Source organism: Arachis ipaensis, chromosome B7 (genome assembly GCF_059453495.1).
Source record: "Arachis ipaensis isolate K30076 ecotype BB chromosome B7, ASM5945349v1, whole genome shotgun sequence".
NCBI classification, from domain to species: domain Eukaryota; kingdom Viridiplantae; phylum Streptophyta; class Magnoliopsida; order Fabales; family Fabaceae; genus Arachis; species Arachis ipaensis.
The window spans coordinates 105,253,737-105,277,343 of record NC_142442.1 but is presented as its reverse complement, the minus strand read 5'-3'; the positions used below and the strand labels follow the sequence as shown (position 1 = coordinate 105,277,343).

Below are 23,607 nucleotides of genomic sequence, written 5' to 3'. Positions count from 1 at the left end.
TTCAGGAGGTGGGACTCTAACATCCTGGTTAGATTCATCAAAGCCTCCATAAATGCCTAGAATGTTACCATTTTGGTTCTCAAAAGAATGGCTTCTGCCATTGGTGCCATGTTCATAAGAAATACTGCCCCCTTCTGGTTTACTAATATTGTCACTGTCTATGGAAGAAATTAGTTTCTTTCTTTCTGAAATCTGCAATTGATGAGTTGAGATTGGCCATGTAAACATTTGCTATGAAGCACAACATAAGCATAGTTACAGTAGCCTTCTAGATGAATAAACAAGCATATATAGTACTCTTGGTACATCCATACTAAATATATCTAGATACAATGAATTGTGAATGTACTGAGTTTTTAAGGTGACAGATATTTTGAAACGGATAGAGTAAATACAACACTACTTTAGGATAAAGCAGAATATACCTGTTGAAGTAGGTCCCTTTTCAAAGCAAGAACATTATTCCTCTTTTCAATAGTGGCATGCACCACGTCTTTTAATCCATCTTTATACTCATCTTTCCCAAAACTCTTGCAAGCTATTGGTCTTACTTTCTTACTCCTCCATAACACCCTCTTGCACCAACACAACCCCAACCTTTCAGAATGCCCAAAACATGAACCCTTTATGCCACAAACCAGAAACCGGGGAGAATGGTAAGGATGGCTAATTCACCTCCCAGGTTCCCAGTACTATTTGTGCCAAGTTGAACATAAAAACACATCATAAATAGTCAGAACTTTTAGCTTATTTAATAAGTTTTTTCTTTGATATATTTTAAGTCTCTTCTGCCTTATGAGTTTTTTATATTAGAAGAAATAGTGGGAGAAGAAAAACTGGTAAGAAAAAACAAATGAAGAATGGGTTATTTAACTGTAAATTTTTATAGTTATGTTTTCTGTGCTCCTATGAATGCACTTCATGCTCAATTTTATATTGGCAGCATGGTCATTTTTATTGTTATATTTTAATCTCTCTTGTCTATTCTCTCATTTCTGGATTTTTTTCCTGTAATGTTTCATGTATTCAGTCTTAATTGGAGCTTGATCATTATTTGTATGCCGGATAAAGGTGATGAATCAGGGCCAATCATTCTTCATCTGGATTCTTTGAGTCTTCAATCTAGCAGATCACTATTTGATAACATCAAAAGGTTAGGATGAAGTAGCACTTGATTTATTGTATACCATATATGTGACATATCTAGTTCATTTCTGATCTGGTTATTAGTTCTTAAACATATCACAGCTTCCATATCTTGTGACTTCACTACCATCCTATGTTACAAGTAGGTGTTTTTCTTATGTTCTTGTAATTTGTAAGCATATATGTAGATTAATGTAAAATTGACCTCACCATTATTTTATATTATTCATTCAACTTGGCCCAGTATTCTTAAAATGTATAGTTACAAACAATCTAGCTAAATCCATACGTATACTTATAGAGAAAATCATGTGTCACAAAATGGTCCTCTGACCTTGTATCTTAATGACATGATACAAGTTTGAAAACTTAAATGTTATGCAGATTTTACAGTTTGAATGAAAGGATTGAAATAATGAATAGTTATTAATTATCATAAGGCTTGTAATGTTGTTGTATTTAATGGCGCCACTGAACATGGTTTGTCCAAAATAGTTGTCATGTTGTTCCAAGTCATTAGCAATTAAGAACCCTACGATTCCAAACACAATACTTTTAATGAATAAATTTCCTTACATCCATGTTCTATGGATTTGAGTACCTCTCTCTCTGTAAATTTACCACCACTCTATACAAATTGCCAAAACCACTTCTATGTGCTGATGCAGTAGCTGGCACAGGAAAGTGCCTTTCACAATATATAAAGAGAAAATTAAACACCTCATCAATCAACTCAAAGAAAGCAGTGTGTTTAAAATAGGTTCATTTCAGCAGGAATGGCATATGCATATCTAATCTTGCGAGCAATCTATTTCTATGGATTGAGGTGGCAGCCAAGCAAACTTTGCAGGGTTCTCAAAGGGGAAACGATGTATTCTTTAGTGGTCGCGAGCGGCGGGGATTTTATGACATGGGATCAGAAATATAGATAGATTATAGATAGAGGATATATACTCTTTAATATTTTGTTGTCCTTTACACCCACCGCATGCATAGCTGGCATTGCCAATTGTTCTTATCTTTCTATTTTTACTCTTATATTTTCACCATTAGATTTTGGATTCACGCTTCTTCATTTCCCCTTAATACAATAAATGAAACTCGTGTCCAATTCCATGATTCCTAAGATTGACACTATTAGATTGATTTTAATTTTAAAAGATTGTGATTTGTGATGACTGGTACTCGGTGTTTGGTAATTTATATACAAACTTAAGTTTCATTTTGAATTGTGTATTGGTGTTTAGGAAGTTATGGGTCAGGAATTTTCTCATGAAGGGGTTAATAGCGAGCATACATCATATGATCAATATAAGCAGGAGGAAGAAAAACATGAGGAAGTTGACGTGGATTATATGGATGAGGATGACACAAATGTGGAACCAATGTTCGATTATCACGGCTTCGATGAAGGGTATAACATTGACTCACTCGAAGACATTGGGATGATTAAATTTTGGAACATCAGGGATGAAGATGTATGTCATTTTCACTTTTCTGATGTCGACATTGCATTTGAGTTCTACAATAGATATGCAAGTAAAAGAGGCTTTAGTGCTCGGAAGAATAGGACTAGGAAGAGTCATGCGGGCGCACTTAAGTTGAAGAATTTTGTATGTCATCATGAAGGATTTAGACCGCCAAATAATTACGGCATCGGAAACCTTAAGAGAAAACCTACACCCAAGACAAGGTGTGGCTGCAGTGCAATGATGGAGATTCGCGTAGATGCACCTAGTGGTCGTTAATTTTTTTCATATTTTTCAGATGAACACAATCATCCGCTTCTGGATCCTCGGTTGACTGGATTGTTCCCTGGGCATAGATTCATGTCCGAGGCTGATATTGGCCACATGGTTAACATGAAAAAGGGTGGGATTAGTGTTGGGCAGATATATCGGGCATTAGCAAATCAGGCAGGTGGCTACGAGTATCTCTCTTTCACGCAAAGGGACATGTACAATAAAATAGCAAAGCAGAGGTGCCAATTATCCGGTGATGCATATGCAGCTTTGAAGTATCTAGAAGATCAAGCAACAAATGACCCTTCTCTCTATTATAATCATCACATGGATGCCGATTGTACTTTGCGCAATTTATTCTGGTGCGATGGTCTCAATAGGGCAGACTACTCATTATTTGGCGACGTGCTGGCTTTTGATGCTACCTATAAGAGAAATAAATATATGTGTCCACTGGTGGTATTTTCTGGTATCAATCATCATAATCAAACAATTATCTTTGCTGCTGCTTTAATTTGCGATGAGAAAAAAGACACATATAGGTGGTTGCTACAACAACTGAAGGCGGCAATGAATTGGAAAGCACCTGTTTCGGTGATCACGGATGATGATCTATCAATGAAGTTCGCCATTGAGAAAGAGTTTCCTAATGCACATCATAGATTATGTGCATGGCATCTGATTCGCAATGCAACAAGTAACATTGGCAAGCCCCAGTTTACCTCCATGTTTAAAAAGTGTATGCTAGGCGACTATGAAATTGATGTATTTCGTCAAAAGTGGTTTGAAATGGTTGAGGGATTTGGTGTCGAAAACAAGAATTGGGTCCTAGATATGTATAAAAAGAGACATTCATGGGCAACTGCACATATAAGAGGGAAGTTTTTTGCTGGTTTTCAGACTACTTCTCGGTGCGAGGGATTAAACTCGATCATTGCAAAGTATGTCAACTCAAGGTACAATCTGGTTGAGTTTATTCAACACTTTAATTGTTGTGTCGACCATATAAGGTGGAAAGAGGTCCAGGCTGACCTCGCCTCTGTGAATGGGAGACCCAGTATGCAAACCTGTTTTCAACAGTTAGAGAGGAGTGCTGCCAATGTTTACACCCTATCAATTTTTATATGTTCCAACCAATCCTTGTACGGGCTGCATCAATGAAGGTAATAAATATGAGGCAAACATGCTCTTATGTGATTTACTCTGTCGGTTTGGACCGAACGCCAAATGAGATGTGGCATGTATTCTGTTGTGACATTGAGATGGAATTCAATTGTTCATGTATGAGAATAGAATCATTTGGCATACCTTGTGAACACATAGTTTACGTCTTAGTGCATGAAGATATAGAAGAGTTGCCAGGGTCATTAGTCTTGCCTAGGTGGACCAAGACTGCCAAAGTTGGTTTGCAAAATGCAGTCGGATTTCATTGGGATTTTTTTATGCTTAGTCAATACGGTTGTTTGATGGATTGGTTTAGACAACTAGCCAACTTTGCTTGCCGAGATAACAAGAGATTTATCTCTACACGGGAAATGGCTTTGAATTTGTTGAAACAATTTAAGGAGGAAGATGCTGGACAATAAGGGTTGGTCAATGATGCAGATAGTGTAAGAGATGATGTGCAAGTGGATGCTTCAAGAGCTGGGCTTGCAACCAATGATCTCGGACATAGCATGCCAAGGGACCCAAGAAAATGTAGGACAAAAGGGGGGCTTTGCAGTCCAATAAAAGAAAACATCGATGTAGACAGTGTGGCATGGAGGGCCACAATCGAAAAACTTGTCGTGTTCGTCGTGGCATTTCACAGTTAGAAGGCCGTGGAAATGACACATTTGATAATGACTCAGATGATCACATGAAAATTGAAGATGACTCATTGGTAAGTACTTTTACCAATGAGGTATGACTAAGTTTTAATTGCTGCTTATTAGCTTGTACTAATGATTTTATATTACTGATATTGTAGGTATATGATGAGAATGCTTCGTGCAGCAGCAATGAAGTGCTGTAATAAGGTATGGTTAATGGTTTAAGTTTCTGGTATTCTCTAATTTTTATTCTATTTGGGATTGGTGTTTCTTTTTTAATTTTTTTGTTATATTTAATATTCTTAGAATTCAGCTTTTGCGATGGTTATTGTTGTTCATGATTATGACTAAAGGTTGAGGTTTGTACCCTTTTTTATGGCATCATAGAAATGTGAAGCTATTGCTTTTTTGTTCCATCATAGAAATGAAAAAAGAAAAATTTGCTTTCCTTTATTTGTTATTGTGTTTGTTGTGTTCGTTGTCACATTGATCTATTCAAATATTATGTTCCTTACATGTTAGGCTACTGCTATTTACTATTATGAACCAAAGTTTGAAGTCCTGCTTTGCTTTTTCTACTTCTGATAGTGGATATCAAGATTGGGGACCAAAGTTAGAAAACTTGGAGTGAAACCTTTATTTTATTGCAATATACTTGCTATGCAGCCTATATTATGCGTTTGTTCCTCTGGATCTATCTTTTTGCATAGATTAAGTTAGAAAATTAGTTGGATACATTTTGTATTGATTTGAGAAATTCAATGCGTTTGAATTAATATTAGTTAGAATAATTATTTTTAGCCTATTAGTTTGGATAATTTAATTCCTTCTTTTTTTAAAATCTTTTAATTTATTCTTTGATTAAATTTTATACATAATTTATATTTTTATTAATTCATATTTTTTTGTGCGCGTATTTTAACTTTGGTAAATAAATAATTTTAGAAAAAATTATTTTTTTCCCGTCTTTTTAGGAATGGTGGCCTTCGAATAGATGTAAATTATCCTAACATTAATGATTTATTAAATATTTTCGGCTTAAATAATTTCTGATTTCTAAAGTCTTTTTATTTTGGTTAAAATAAAATTTAAATAATCCCTATTTTAATTATTTTCAAGACTTTATTCTCTTAAGTGTTGGTGCGATATGTCTAACAACATCAACATTTCAGCATATTACTAAGTTAGTATTTAATCTGACTCGTCAGTACCTAATGGAGCAAACTAACATCATAGTTTAAAATAAAAACCTTTCAAAGGTTGCTTGTCCAAAAACAAAAAAGTGAATTAATAAAACTCAAAATCAAAATACTAGTATTTTATAAGGATTAAAATCTTATTTAATTTTCACGTGCTTAATTATTTTAAAAAAGATAATTTTAATTTTGATACAATATAATTTTCTTAATGAATATTTAAATAGCATGTGTAAAATGTAATTTTTACTATAAAAATACATAACCAAATATCTGTTTTTACTTCTATCGGATAAAATATAGGTTCAAGAAATGAGGATACATATTAAATTAGAAAAATATTAGGTAAATAAGTTATTTTTATGATTAAGTATAATTTTTTCTTTTCTTTTTTTTTTTTTTTTGCTTTATGCATCTCGTCTTTATTTTTGAACTAATTTTTATTGTGCTAATAAGCTATTGGAACAATTTTGTTGAACTTAATTATCAAAATGACTTGATCACATAATATCATCGATTAGGTTAATAACATTCTTCATCAAACATTTTTTAGTTTGATTGATTCAACCAAAACATCACAAAAAATATAAATAGTTATTATTCACTTGAAAGAAATATAGAAAGAAAACATAATAAAGAAGATATATATGCCCAAACGTGTGAAATTTGTCTTTTGGTTGAACCCGTGCATTGTTTGATTTAAAAATTTTCCATGTCACTCATAAGCCATAATTCAGGTTCAGGATAAATAGAAAAAAGGACAAGGAAAGAAGAAAACAATACAAAATCCTATCTAATAGATAATGTAATCTGTAGAGTACCCATCATCAATGGATTTCTTGCAAGATGGGGCACCCTCTCTTCGTCTATTTTTGTAAGTCTAACTAAAGATGTTATGGGTGTATCATAAGCCACCATAATTGAAACCTCTCGTTAACATCTGCCCGTATCTTATTCCAATCTCCGGTGACGAAATCCAATGCTAAATACATTCTACTACTTTCCGCATGCAGCTGTTATTTATTTTACCAAATGTTAACGCATGTATTATATGTAATTAAAGAGCGAAATTGTCTATGTTAAGAGTTACCTTCAGAGGGACCACAGGAGTGAATTCCTGTTGCACATCCATCCATTGCATAACCCATATAGCTGGATCATTGCTGTGTGAAAACGTATCATGCAATACAACATAAGGAAGTCGAATACAACATATATATAAAATTAAATAACCAACAATTTGAATAATTACCTATTTATGCACCTAGGAATACCTATTGCATTACGGACTTCCCAACCCTCGAAATTCACTATGTCTTGTATACCACATTCTGCGTACTTCTCTGATGATATTATTTCAGAAAGAGTCACTCCCTGTAATAATAGTGTGCTTTACTATTTGAAGTAATGATATTATTAACTTTGTTTCTATAGTAGGAGTACTTACTATATTTCTAATATGATGCTTGCGTGGTTCATCATCTTCAACCTTACAGTGAGAGTCTAAGTGATAAAGTATTTTGTTAAGAATGCTCATTACCATCAGATACCGGTGATCATTCTCCTTGATTGGGACATATATATGTATCACAAATAGGATGTAATATGTATAAGTCATAGTTTGAGTACTTTTTATTATAATAAAATTACTCCAATAATTATCTTCAACGTACGAATTGAAGGTCTCGGGTTGGTGGCATATAATATGCATATTTTTCCAGTAGGTCATGATCCTCCATATGTAACGACATGTCATCCTAGGAATGTTTGAGGACAATGGTTATTTATTTTGGTTAGTTAAAAGAAAAAAAGCAAGATTTTGATTTACCGTAAATGATGGTGGAAGGGACCAAATATTTTTTAATTTGGTCATGGTAATATTTGATGTTATCTTCAATGCCATCAACTTTATTACCAGTTCAGATACTTGCTTGCCAGGTACAAGACAGAACAGATCCCCTCTAGTTGCAGTTGTATCTTGTATATGAACCAAATCCTCACTAACACAAAGCCAACACGTTAGCCACAGGGAGAATTAAAATTAAAAATAAAAGATAAAAAAAATGCTCATGCTATGTCAATATCAGCATTAAAGATGTATATAGCCATGTTGACTAAATCCTCACTCAACCTCATATCTTGTGGTGGTTTGAATGAACAGTTAAGATTCTACACAAAACATAAAGGTAATCCATAATATACATACTTGAAAGCTATGCCAATGAATTTCTTTTAACTAAATCAAATACCTTTGGGATAGAAGTGTTCTTGAAAGCCATTTTTTTTTGTTTCACAGAGGTCGTTAACCGTGCTTTGTCTTTGGTGAATGTTAGAGGCCCATTGCGTACTATAGTTTCCGCCATCTTACTTGATAGTTGACCTTTGTGCTCAATTTTTGGCATTTTAGCTGGTCATGCAAACGCCTTGTTTTGGAGAGATGGTGGATTATTGACTCTTGCCAATTTGTCCTTTTACCTTACAAACGTACTCGGAAGTTCTTGCACAGTTTTATTATTTTTGGTATTTCTTTGAACACCGAATCTTGACGTTGGCTTCGATTTTTCTTCTCCATCCAGGTATGTTTGCGTCCCTTTGTAGAATGATGAGGGTAGATTGTGCAAAATCTCAAAGTCCTTATTCTCGTCGGATAAATCCGTAAACACACAATTGTCGGACTTTACTTCCAACGGGCTAGAGTTTTTCTTTGTTACATCATCACATGATTTATTCTTTATCTCATATAGGTCTGTATTGTCAAATTTCTCATGCTTCTCATCAGTGTTACATTGAAGGGCGGTTAATTTATCAAGAGACTTCTTCACCATCCACATTGCCTTCTCCATCTCATTAACTCTCTTGGATAAAGACTACATTATAAAATAGAAAATTAGCATTGGTATATATAAATAACATTGCAATATTATCATGAGTTGGATATATTACCTCTATGGCTTGTAGTATTTGTTTCAACGGAGAATTTTCAATAATTTTCATCGAAGAAGATCCAATGTGATCATCTATTAATTTTTCTTCCATTGCTCTATTAGATTGTAATTTTAGTTTTAGTAGAGATAGTTAATAGTGTTATATACTTGAGCATTTATATATAGGAATAAGATTATGTTTCCCACAACTAATTCTCTTTTAAAATTTAAATTTAAATATGATAACCAAAAATTAGTTATTATACTTTAATTTAAAAAAATATATATCCAAAATTAAAATAGTTTCCACGGCATAAAGTACCCTAATTTTATCTTGTATGAAATGAATAATAAATTTTTGTTTTATAATTCTAATATTATCTTTTTGAAAAAGATAATATTAGATTTTTATATGTAATCTTAATATTCTTAACTTCTTATCTTCTTACTCTAATTAGATAATTTTTTTAAAAAATAATGATAAGAATAAAATATCTTAGAATTTGTATTATTTTTATCTTATCTTATCTTTTATAACCGAATATGCTATATATTCATCATAAGGGGTTATATGGTACCGTACAAGACTCTGATACTATCTGAGTGAGTAGTAGAAGATGGCTCCAATGAAAAATATGCAGTTCAAGAGTATTTTTAACGATATAACAAAAAGGATAGAAAATTTAGAATCAGTCCTTCATGTTCTACACCAAAAAATTGATTTGATCATGGCACAACAGAAAACTTCCACAAATAGTAGTTTGATGTTGGATCCTACTATTGTTGTGCATTCTTCGGAAAGTATAAAAACTAGTGATCTTACTGGTATCATGCCAATTCAACCCAAGAAGTTATTCCACTTGGATATTACTCGTAAAGCTACAACTCCACCTAATGGACAACCACATGTTAGAGTAGGAGCTGTACTGCCAAAGGTAACCTTAAGTTTTTTCTTCTTTCGTTTATTTTTTCTTTTTTCTTTATTTTTTAGTGTAACCTTAAAAATAATTTTTTATCTGCAGTGGTGGACACTTATTGCATTTGAGCCTACTGCTTTGATGATGTTAACCGATTCTCAAGCTGCTATTGCAGCCTATATTTTTTCGGATACGTTAGATCCGTACGTGTGGTTAATGATTGTGTATAATGTAATGGTGTAAAAATTCTATGATTCTCCCAGCTAACCACTTTATGAATTTGGCAGTTCTGAAGAGTTGGTAATCTCAGATGAAAAAGGTTATAGAAGTACATTTAGATGTCTTGTGTCGGAGATATGTGTCGAATCATGAGTAAGTATAGAGGTCAATGCATGTTATACAATTTCTTGTAATTATATATTTAAGCCTCTATTTACCTATAAACATGTTTTACATATAATTTTAACATATTGTAGGTTATAAATCTGGTGGCACTTATGATGACACGTGTATTTTGACGTAGGAATGAAGATCCGATTTGCTGGTTCATGCCTGAACATTTTGCAGTAAAGTTATCCCTATAATATCTCAAAATTATAAGTTAATTTTTTGTGGCTAATAGTTTGAGTGGATATACTAATTTATAAGGAAGTTCTTTTTTCTAGACTAAACCATGCTATGTACTCACACGAGTAATTTGTATAATTAAATTATCAATTCAAAAATAGCTGTTAAATTGAAGACATATTTTCATTTAACAATTTTTTTTGTATGCAGCGATATGCTTTAAGCGACAAATACACACCTGCTGAGGTTATCACTGATTTCCTTGGAGCATATATTTCACTGAAAATTAGCCATGTCGCTAGGGTACAAGTGACCAATTTATTCCCATTAATATACTGTTAAATTGTTTTTAGTGTTTATAATGATTTAAGGTTTTTTACAGGTTTTTATCCCTGTCTGTGAGGAACTACATTGGTATCTGGTTATTGTTGACTTTACGAGTCGTCGTCTAATTATATTGGATTCACTGCCTTGTGTCGAAAAACATCAACAAAGCAAAAGGAACGCAATTAAAGTGGTAATTATTTGTTCTAAATCAGTACTCAATCATCTATAAACACTTAACAATTTAAATAACCATTTGTTGTAACTAGTACTCTTAGTCAATTTAAATCATTTACAATTCACAATTTTTTTTGTCATGAATTCACTCTTGTAAAGGCAACTTATTTAGAAGTGATGTTAGATGATCATATTTTTGATGATGATAAGTCTAAATTTGTAGATTGCTCCACTTTTTGGCCTATGACACCTTTTGGCCTACCCACTCAAAAAATAGATTATAAGTCTAATATTAAATTTTTTTTTTAAAATATCATAACTCGTTCAATGGATTATATCTTATATGTATATAATAACTATTTGTTGAATGCTTTTTATCATAGGAATGATAGCAGAGTTTGGGTGACCAGTTAGATGAGAGAATGTACTTTACAAGATGACTTTAATATTCAGGTCATATTTATAAGAAAGTATTTTTAACATAATTTTTCTAACACACTTCTAATTAGAATTATATTGTTGGTGCTCTAAGCAGATTAACGACTCCACATGAATGAGACTTGCCGTGGATCTGGTTTTAGATGAGTACAATGATTTGTGCCTCGTAATACAAGAAAATGCTTGGCAATATAGGACCAAGGTGGAAACAAAGCATGAAGACAATTGGGAATGAGGAATTATCTTTTTAGATATTTTTAATAGTTTCTTTGAAAGACAAAGTACTAAGCTATGTTTCATTTATTTTTACACTAATTTATCCTTCATTATATTACAATTCTATATTACTAATTTCTTTTACTTTATCGGTTAATATAAATTATTCATAACCTATATATTTCCGTAAATAACGATGAAACCAGTCACATGACCCAAGAGACTTCGGTTTTGAACATTATGGTAGCCTTATGTATTGGAATGAATTATTATTTGTGCAATAATGAAAAACTTATATTTAGCTTCTTCGAATGAGTAAAGGAAAATACATGTCAAAATATCAACAACAGTACATAACAAGGAGAAGAAAACAAATAAGAAGATTTCTTTATCAAACTTACATGAGATAACGTTAACAACACCGAAATCTTATCTCACTAGGTAAGAACTGTATAAATTAAATTAAATAAAACAATGGTACACCAACATCAATGGAACCCAAGCACCATGATCTAGCCCCGTCCTTCTGTCTTCTTCCACCGCGCTGAAGCCAGATTTTTGAAGTAGATCTCTTACCTTCCTTGCAAGTTGCGGAGCTCCTGGTGCTGAATACTTAATTTATATGCCAACAGAAGATTAAGATCAATTCATGGCCAACCAAGAACTATGGCAAAAAATTGTTCTACAGAGTGTGTTGAAAGCACATGGCTAACTAAAAACATGAACCATTAACTTGTTGGCCATTGACTTTCAAAGTACATTTGTAAATTTTTAGATAAAAAAATATATATAATGCTTAAAGGAAGTTAATATTTAATATTATACCTGTCAGAATTGGATAATTACAACTATTCTGCACCAGCTTGTGTAACATGTTCAATTGATCCTAATGAAGTACCTTGCTCAATACATTGGAAGACATCAAATTATAAGACCTTACTGATGAAAAGGAAAACAAGTAATTTATGATGTCAAGGAAATGCTTTCAGAAACTTTTGAAATATCAGTGACTAACTTGTGCAATGTCAAAGAGAGACAAAATTTACTAAGCAAAGATAAAATGTAGCATATTTTCAGTAGAATAAGAGTAGTAAAATTCAGGCCAGTTTTCGATCTTTCCTTGCTATCATTTTCAAAAAATAACTATGATACATTTTTCTAGAAAAAAATGTCTGATTGTTTTCATTGTTTCATTCTGTTAACAAAGATGTCATATATTCCTCTCTCTGCATCACTTGTAAACCTTCTTTCATCAAGCATTGATCAGAATTGATAAACACAAAAATATGCAAGCAAATATTTACGATCAAATTATATACCTGAAGAAGGTGATTATGGAGCCAATCCAATGTTTTAGGAAATGTTGTTGCTGATACATTCACCACAGTCAACCCCTGAAACAGAAAACATCTTACAAGCATTCATAGCATATAATAATTAAACTTAGATGGTTAAAAGTTTTATATACTGCAACCAGTGAATCTGCTTTCCTATCAACTTCATATTAACTAGTTAATGAATTGGAGCGATTTGCTATATATAGATCATAGAAACTGTAATGGCCATGGAAATCAATAAAATAAATAACATCGCAAAAAATGTAAAGTATAGACATACTTGTGAGGTGAAAGAGCACAGGTAATCTCGTATGGTTTTCAAATTTTCTATAAGCTTATCTTTATCCTGTAAATTGAACAACAAAATTCAGAAACCAGCTCTGATAGATAAAAATCCAATTGAACAGATGTAGGTTGCTCTTATGGTTCTTTTTCCAAGGAGAAATATGGTTGGTTAACCACCTTTGCCTCAAGAGTGCCAAGTGTATATATCTGAGTTCTTTCAAAAGTTAGAGTACCTTGTCTGGGCATTTCTCGGTAAACGTGCGAGAGCAGATCTACTCCTCAAGTAATGCCTAAAAATATGGTAAGAAGTCTCACTACATTATTTCATGCGATTTATACGACTAAACAATGGAATATGATGAAAATACCTTCCCACCATGCATGACTGGGAACATAGAAATACATGCAGGTCAACTCTTTGACTAAAAAATCCCAAAGTTATACATACTACAAACTAAGAAAATAACCAATTATGAGGATAATTGTTACTTTCATAAAAGCTATGGACAATGAGACAAACCTTATGATCAAATTCAGCCATCTTCAGAACAATAGGCGCAATTATTGGCTTAGGACCTGACTTTTTAGTAACAATTTTTTTTGTCTGCCTCTATTTCTTTGAGAGAAACAGCACCTGCATGAGAAACTTGGTAGACATATAATTTCCCACTTTAGTATTCAAGTAAAACACAATACCTACTCATGCAAATATTATAACTTCCTCAGTGCATGTGACTCCAAGAGGAACTAAACAGCTTCAAAGTATTGCAAATAATAAAGACCAACCTTCATGCCCAGATGTGCTTCCAGCTAGATTAATGGATGCGACATTATTTGATACTGCATCAACTTGGTCCATAGATATTCCTTCATTTGAACTCAGAGTCCTGGAACCACCATGATTCTCATCATGACTACCTTCATTAGAATTTTCCGTTTGAACTGTAGCACTATCGTCTGGTGCCGCAGATGTTGAATTCATCCCTTTTATTTTCAGCTTGTATAGAAGCAGGTGATTTCTCATCGTCTACTAAATAAATGCTAGGGTCCAAATGAATTCACTTTCATCATCAAAATAAAAACAAAGAAAATGAGCTCACAACAAGTCCATAGGAGAAACATTTATTACTTCACAGTAAACTTGAAAAGCTGTATATCAATAAAATATACATTGACCAGTATAAAAGCTTCAATTATCTAATACAACATATACAGGGAAACATCCCCAAAATACATATCCATACATACCTCAATTATAATTGGGTTTCTATCCTTCATTGCTTTTTTCAAATGAACAGCCAAACCTAAAATAAGTTTGAAAGATGAGAATTTAAAAAATGTATGAGATCTCAAGCTACAAAGAACTGAGAAAACCTTTGCGAACAACTCTGCATTCTCTGCAAAATTCAGTTATTAACTCCTCCGATGAATTAAAGTCTCGCGTCCATACAGGAGTTGACGCCAATGGTGCACTATCAAACATAAGAAAATAATCATTCAGATAAGATATACAAATTTATAGGGTTTAGGTCCTCTTTGATGTTAACTTGATTACTCTTAACCAGGTCTCTTATGATATCATTATGAACAAATACTAGGTTTGACTAACAGGAGCTTAAAATCAAAGCTAAATACTAGTCAGCTTAAGAATGAAACAAAGAAATTCAGGACATACTCTGTTGATGTGCGCAACAATTTGTAAACCATATCTGTCTATTAGAGTCAACAACAAAAGGAATGTCAAAATCAGTTGTATATAATTCCAGTCAGCTACCCTCAATTGAAAGCCTAAAACTGTCCTTATTTTATATGACAGGAAGATTCAGGGTTATAGACACGATTGCTACCTGCAACACATTTGGTAGATTTAACCTCTGCGCAAGCTGGGTGGCAATAGTAGACTTCCCAACACAAGCAGTTCCACAAAAAAGGATTACCAATGGAACTCTTTGATGATGAAACCTTAAAGGAAGATAAAAGCAGAAATATGCTTCATTATTACTAGAACTATAAAATATCACCCTCAAGAGTCTTCTTTTTTTGTTTTTACATATCTTTTAAAAGCATTATCAAGTAAATTTTCTTCCACACACACACACATACGATGAAACAGATATGATGTACATTCAGCACATAGTAGGAATCAACAAACAATCAAAAGAAGCTATGATATTAACACAGGTACATGTTGTAGAAACAAAAATTATCTCCAATAGAAAGATTGCATACTAACCTTGTCATCATTTTATAACGATTAATGTACTCTTCTCCATATCCCTACCTCTCCATTAGCTGCACAACCAGATCTCTGTTAGAAATTTCTATTGATTAAATTACTACCATCATTTGGAAAAGCCAAGGACATCCAGCTATGATAACTTTATCCTAAATATAATGGAATTTGACTTCCTTCTATTAAGAGACATGTAGTAAATAAACTTAGGTCCCATGTAATTATATTATTAATTTAAAACCATCTAGTAATAATAATAATAATAATAATAATAATAATAATAATAATAATAATAATAATTCAAATCAAAACACCAAGGACACTCGAAGCAGGGCAAAAATCATTGCCTGAAAAGCTACCCTAAGGATTCAAAATTCATCATCTTAACTATTCTAAAAAAATCAAACTAAACTGAAAAGAAGGTAGAGGAAAAAGTATACCTTGCTGGGTTTGTCGTCCTCAACAAGAAGTGGGGTTGAGGAAAGTTGTACTATTTCAGTGTCATCAAGGGTCGCTCTGGTTCTCGTTCTTTCTCTGTGAAATTTAACAGGGTGGTGATACTGATAGTTTGTTCCTCCGAGAATGTGGGGAGGGGCGGCAGACGCAGGGAGCGGCGGCGGACGCAGGGAGCGGCTGCGGAGGCAGGGAGCGGCGGCGTCTGATGCGTGTTGTGGCGGCAAAGGTAGGCGAACCAGAGATAGAGCAGAGGAAGAAGATGAGAAAATGGCGTTGATTGAAATTAATTCTATAAACCCTAGCATACCTCTCTTCTTCTTTGAATCTGAAACTAAAAGATAAAGGGAAAAAGTGTAAATAACAAAAGTTAAAGGGATCAATATCTATTTAATAAATTTTTCAAAAAAAAAAAACGGGGTACAAAAATGTAGGAGCAAGGAATCCATGGCCGAAACAATAATATTATTAATCCATGAGAATTAGCAGAGCTCTGACGAATGGATTTTTGTGTGGCTTAGAATTCACAATTGAAATCTCGTTGCAAGTATAGTTTCTAAACCAATCACTAATCCTTTCATACAAAAAGTTGTTTGTCACTAAAACAAACCCCTAAAATTTATAAACCGAAGTATTCAAACCTTGGGTCGTTCTCCCTAGGAATTACAATGAAGTGTCTTGTTATTGGTTATGGATTGTATTTTGGGGTTTTGGGATAAGAGACATGAAATGTAAATGACAATGAAAATAAACTAACACCTAAAAAGCACTTGGCAAGGTTGTGAGAATTAGAAGTCCTATCCTAGTTATCCTCCTCGATTGTGACCACAATTGTCCATTGCTACCACTTAGTTAACCTCTAATAATGGAGGAAAGTCAAGTGGATGAATCAACTTGATTCCACAAGTCCTAGCCAACTCCCAAGGGAAAGACTAGCTTTAGTGGTATCTAAATCAATTAGCAACTTCTAATTATCAATCAACAAAGACATTAGATAACTCAAGCGTCACTAATTACTCTACCATAGCCAAGAGGAACAAAATCTATACTAAAATCCAACCAAGTATTTTATCAAACACTTGGAAGGCATAAAAGAAAAGCAAAGTAAATTGATAACAAAAATAGAATCTAACAACAATTATGGCAATGAATTAACAACAACAATCAAAAGGAACACAATTATTATGAATTACCTCTAATTGAATTGAAAGAAAATAGAAGGAGCAAAAGTAGATCTACAACAAAACATAAGAACAACATAAAGGAAATTACAACAAAAGAATAGAAGAAGAATGAATGTAACAACAAGGAATTGAAAGGTAGAAGGAGATGAAAGCATGAATTAAAATCTAGATCTAAGGTTATTGAACTAAACCTAATCCTAATTCTAGAGAGAAGTGAGAGCTTCTCTCTCTAGAAACTAACTCTCACTACTAAACTAAACTAATTGGTAACTAACACATGTTTCCCTCTTCACTCCTTGGGTTAAATACCATCAGAAATGAGTTGGATTGGGCCCACAAGGCTTTAGAATTCGTTGGCCACGTTTTGCTTTAAGTGAACTAGGTGGCAGCAACGGCGCGTGCGCGCCACCATACGTGTAGCAACTATGGCAAATCTTATATCGTTTCGAAGCCCCGGATGTTAGCTTTCCAACCCAACTAGAACCGCATCAATTGGACCTCTGTAGCTCAAGTTATGGTCGTTTAAGTGCAAAGAGGTCGGCTTGACAGCTTTCCGGTTCTTTCATTTCTTCATGAGTTCTCCAACTTTTCATGCTTTCTTTCTTCATTCCCTTGATCCAATCTTTGCCTCCTAAACCTTAAATCACTTAACAAACATATCAAGGCATCTAATAGAATCAAGGTGAATTAAATTTAGCTATTTTGAGTCCTAAAAAGCATGTTTTCACTCTTAAGCACAATTAAGGGAGAAGTTATAAAACCATGCTATTTCATTGAATAAATGTGGGTAAAAGGTGATAAAATCCCCAAAAATCAATACAAAACAAACCGTCAAATTGGGGTTTGTCAACCTCCCCACACTTAAACCAAGCATGTCCTCATGCTTAAACCAAGAATGAAGTAAGGGTATGGCATTTATTCAATGGAAACTAACTAAATGCAATCTTCCTATATGCAACTATCTAAATGAATGCAAGTGCTTGGTCAAAATAAATCAATTCCCAAGAAACATATATGCACAAGGGCTAAGGACTAGCAAGTCTAATCCACAATTGAATTGAGTTATTAAATATTTTTACAAACTTGCATGAAGAATGATGATCATAGGTGAAAACATGTAATTGAGCATCGAACCCTCAACGGATGTGTTCGCACTCTATTCGCTCAAGTGTTTAGGGTTGATTCACTCAATTCTCCTCTATTTCATGCTTTCCAAGATTTGTTTTTCTTCTAACAATTAACATTTATTTCATGCATGCATACAAGTATCATGAGGTCTTTTCATTGGTTGTAATGGGGCTAGGGTCAAGGTAGGATGCATATTTGGTCAAGTGAGCTTGAAATTTGAATCTTTGATAAGCTTAAACTTCTCACCTAACCTATGACATCCTATACAATTAAGTTCTAACCTAACTACCCATTTCTCACTTTTTCACATACTCATGCATTTTCTTTTCATTTCACAGCACTTATGCATTGATCTTATTGAGCTTCACTTTGGGGCATTTTGCCCCCTTTTTATTATTTTTATTCTTTTTTTCTTTCTTTTTCTATTTTTTTTTCTTTTCCATATTATTTTTCTTTTTCACTTTTATTTCTTTTTCTTTTGTTTTTCTTATTTTTTTCTTTTTATATACAAGAACCTCAATGCATAAGGTTTTACATTTGATCAATACATGAGTATGTACCCAATTCCCAATATTTCCAATAACATTACAAAACTACCCTTTTATTCACCCAATGTCCCAAGGTTCCCACACTTGAATGATACTCACACACACTAGCCTAAGCTAATCAAAGATCCAAATTAAGGACATTTATTGTTTTTCGCTTTAAGGCTTGTAATGTGCTAAATTAAAGAATAAATGGGTTAAGCGTAGGCTCAAATTTGGCTAACAAAGGAAGATAAAAGGTAGGCTATTTGGGTAAGTGAGCTAAATGAAATGATGGCCTCAATCACATAAATGCATGAATACACAAAATAATGGACATAAAGAATCAAGCAAATCAAAGATTACAATCATAGAAAGAGAATAATGCACACAAGAAGGAAAAATAAGTGGTTATAAGATGTAACCACACCGTTGGGCTCAAATCTCACAAGCTTGTGTTCTTAGCTCATAAATCATGTTCCACAAAATATATAATTCAAGCAAGTTCTATGAAAAGTTTTCCACTCAAATCAATTGGTGCCCTATAGATAGAAATCCTTGGAAAATTTCATTATTTTGACTAAGCTTATTGTGTATATATATGCAAAAATAAGAAAATGCAACAAGAATCCAAAAAACCTAAAATGAAATGCAAAAGTGTTGGGATTAGAAATTTGTCACCCAAAATCGCCGACCGGTCGGACGACCTCCCCACACTTAAAAGTTTGCACCGTCCTCGGTGCACTCAAAGATGAGCAAGGGGGTACGGCGACTCTCCGGATTGCTATGTGTTCTTTCTTCCGCTTCCATGGTTGCTTGTGGTGCATTCGTTATGAAAAACAAAAATATAACACCATAAGATGAGAAGATATAAAAGCAAGGAAGCATACATTGTTGGAATGAGGTAAATCACTAGAATGAGGTGAGTGAATTAGTGTGACATTAAGAAATATTAGGTGTGTGAATTCTAAATTGCGCGGTTTAGAATACACATTAGCATAAAAGCTATTTCACAAAAGAAGCATGCACTTCACTTATCCTAGTGTGCTTGAGATGCTTTAAGTAAGCTTGTAAGGTAAGACAAGCATTAGAGAAGCATGAAAGCATTCAAGTCAAACATATGGATGGATATAATCATGAACACAATGCATTAAGGTAAATGCACAACATCATCCATCAAGAGATTGCCTAATCGAGGAAAAAGGATCCAAATCACATGGTGGCTAGCTACAACATGCAATTCAAAAGAGTTATAAGCTCGAAGACAATTCTCATCACTTGGTATTTTTTCAAAAGGTAAGCATGAAGAACTCAAAACCAAGTAACAAAATATAACCTCAATCATAGAATCCAACAAAGATTATCTAAAAACATTCATGCTAAAATAGCATTTAGGCAATAAGGGATATAGCAATGTATAGTAAACAAAGTCAATACACCAACACTTATGATGAAAAGAGAGAAAATAAAATGAAAACTAAACTAAAACTAACGAATTAACTAACCGACTAACTAATTAACTAACTAAAATAAATGGTTATCAATGGTGTTTGGAAGTGTTGGATGAGGGGTAGGAGAAAGGAGAAGGAAAGAAATAGAAAGAGGAGAAGAAAAGAAATGTGGTGAAGGAGGGAAATCCGCGTGTACACGCGCATGCCGCGCGCGCGCGGATGGCTTATTTCGAGAGTGACGCGTACGCGTCATGTGCGCGAGCGCGCAAATAGGTTTGTGCCAAAGGCACAATGTTGGCGCGGCGCAGGCACAACTCTCTGGAAAAATGCATGGATGGTGGAACTTCTCAATCCACGCGTACGCACGCATGGCGCGCGCGCGTGGATGGTCGAAAATGCTGTAAGTGCGCGTACGCGCCATGTACGCGTACGCGTGGATGGTGCTCTGTTTTTCAAAATTTTTTCTATGTTTTTGCACCAATCCAAGCATTCCAAACCTCCAAACAGCTACCAAAACACCATAAAACCTTATTTAACATACTTAAACTACCAAACATACTCAACTAACTAAACAAAACATGAAATTAAGCTAATTCTACCAATATATACAAAAGAGAAAATGAAAGGATTTTACCATGGTGGGTTGTCTCCCACCTAGCACTTTTGTTTATTATCCTTAAGTTGGACTTATGGGGAGCTTCTCTCAAGGTGGCTTGTGCTTGTACTCATCTTGGAACTTCCACCAATGCTTGGACTTCCAATAAGCTCCATCATTCAAGATTAATATCTCCAAGCTTTGATGGAGTTCTTCACAAACCATGGGCTCCCAATGTTGATCCTCATGTGTTCCCGGATCCCATATTTTGTCTTCACACCCATCTCCAAGTTGATTATCATTAATCCATGTGGGTGGTGAGCAAGGTGAATTCTCAACAAAGTGACTAAACATCCTTCTAGACCCATGTACTCTAGTTATACACCAACCTTTGCTATCAAGCTTTGGACATGTGACCATAATGAACCTAGAAGGATGCTTCCAACCACTAACCATCTCCTTTTTACTCCTAAAGCCACTAATTTTTCTAAGTTGACCATCCGTCTCAAGCAAACCATATTCAAAGGGAATAACAAAGCTTAAGTATAAGGAATTTACCCACTTGAATGAGAGAATGGATGGTGGTGGCTTGGGGAGAGGTATCTCCAATGTGCTTGCAAGCTCTACTCCCTTGTTTGCTTCCTTGTCAATCTCCACCTCTTCATAAACTTCTTCATTTTCAATCCTTTGTTCATCAACTTCCTCTAACTCTTCAACATCACTCAAGTCATAAATGGGAGGTTGAGAGAAATCTACCTCCACATCACTTTTAAATTCATTGGGAGAAGGTTCTTCAAATTCAAAGGATTCTTCACCAAGAAGATTGGGTGCATGATCTTCATCACCAAGGGAACTCAATTCTTGCTTCATTCTCTCCAAGTCTTCATATAGAATATGCCTCGGAGGTTGTGCACATTCCTCCTCAACATCAAATTTACTCTTCTTGGAGGGATTTTCTTTGATTTTAGCTTCCCATGGAAGTTCCGCATCTCCTAAGTCTTCAACCACTTCTTCCTTTTCTTTAATAATCATAGGCTCCTCCAATTGTTCTAACACAAAGTAGCATTCCTCCTTTTCCACCGGAGTTTCCAATCTTTCCTTCATGCTATGCTCTTTAATTGGTTCTCCACATGTGACCATGGGAGTGCTTTGAGTGCTCAAGCATTGGGAGGCTAAAATGCTTACTACCTTGGTCAAGGTAGCCATAAATTCTAGTGTCTCCCTTTGCATTTCTCCTTGCCCTTGAAGTATAAGGCTAAGGGTTTCATCCATTGAGAATTGGGGTGGATAAGAGGGTTCATTGTCTTGGAGAAAGAGTTCATTATAGGAAGGTGGTTCTTCTTGGTAAGGTGGTGGTGTGTATTGAGGTGGTTCTTGGGAGTAGTAATCTTGGAATTGTGGTTCCATGTATGGCTCATATGGTTCAAAAGGAGGTTGGTATGGTAGGTAAGGATCATGGTCATATGGAGGTGTTTGTTGAAAATAGGCTTGTGAGTGTGGTTGAGGTTCATGTTGAGGATATGACTCATAGGCATATGGTGGTGGTTCTTGAAAGTCACAAGGAGATTCACCATAGCCATTGGATTGATATGCATCATAGAATGGCTCTTCTTCATAGTGCATTGGTGGAGGTTGTTGCCAAGAGGATTGATCATAAGCATATGGCTCCTCCCACCTTTGGTTATCCCATCCTTGACACACATCTTCATTGTAGCTCCCATCACCTACAGCATAGTTGTAATCACACTCATAGCCAAAATGAGAATTCATGGTGAAAAGATAAAATAAAAACAAAAGCTAATAGAAAACAAAAGAAACAAAATTCTACAACTAGCAATTAAAGCAAAAAGCAAGATATTCACACTATTCACATATGTACAATAACCAATAACATAACACCATTGCAATTCCCCGGCAACGGCGCCATTTTGACGAATGGATTTTTGTGTGGCTTAGAATTCACAATTGAAATCTCGTTGCAAGTATAGTTTCTAAACCAATCACTAATCCTTTCATACAAAAAGTTGTTTGTCACTAAAACAAACCCCTAAAATTTATAAACCGAAGTATTCAAACCTCGGGTTGTTCTCCCTAGGAATTACAATGAAGTGTCTTGTTATTGGTTATGGATTGTATTTTGGGGTTTTGGGATAAGAGACATGAAATGTAAATGACAATGAAAATAAACTAACAACTAAAAAGGACTTGGCAAGGTTGTGAGAATTAGAAGTCCTATCCTAGTTATCCTCCTCGATTGTGACCACAATTGTCCATTGCTACCACTTAGTTAACCTCTAATAATGGAGGAAAGTCAAGTGGATGAATCAACTTGATTCCACAAGTCCTAGCCAACTCCCAAGGGAAAGACTAGCTTTAGTGGTATCTAAATCAATTAGCAACTTCTAATTATCAATCAACAAAGACATTAGATAACTCAAGCATCACTAATTACTCTACCATAGCCAAGAGGAACAAAATCTATACTAAAATCCAACCAAGCATTTTATCAAACACTTGGAAGGCATAAAAGAAAAGCAAAGTAAATTGATAACAAAAATAGAATCTAACAACAATTATGGCAATGAATTAACAACAACAATCAAAAGGAACACAATTATTATGAATTACCTCTAATTGAATTGAAAGAAAATAGAAGGAGCAAAAGTAGATCTACAACAAAACATAAGAACAACATAAAGGAAATTACAACAAAAGAATAGAAGAAGAATGAATGTAACAACAAGGAATTGAAAGGTAGAAGGAGATGAAAGCATGAATTAAAATCTAGATCTAAGGTTATTGAACTAAACCTAATCCTAATTCTAGAGAGAAGTGAGAGCTTCTCTCTCTAGAAACTAACTCTCACTACTAAACTAAACTAATTGGTAACTAACACATGTTTCCCTCTTCACTCCTTGGGTTAAATAGCATCAGAAATGAGTTGGATTGGGCCCACAAG

General features: G+C 34.2%; 1 protein-coding gene and 2 pseudogenes across 1 annotated transcript; 1 reads left to right on the top strand and 2 right to left on the bottom strand.

Annotated features, from left to right (window-relative positions):
* The first annotated feature begins 2,399 nt into the window (after positions 1-2,399).
* On the top strand, positions 2,400-4,750 carry LOC107607423 (protein FAR1-RELATED SEQUENCE 5-like; annotated as a pseudogene).
* A 6,875-nt stretch (positions 4,751-11,625) lies between these two features.
* LOC107607421 (uncharacterized) lies at positions 11,626-16,074 on the bottom strand (annotated as a pseudogene).
* Positions 16,075-20,756: 4,682 nt separating this feature from the next.
* On the bottom strand, positions 20,757-22,418 carry LOC148553609 (uncharacterized). Its single transcript, XM_088494844.1, has one exon. It carries the CDS (start codon positions 22,416-22,418, stop codon positions 20,757-20,759), a length of 1,662 nt encoding a protein of 553 aa, XP_088350970.1.
* Between the last annotated feature and the right edge of the window lie 1,189 nt (positions 22,419-23,607).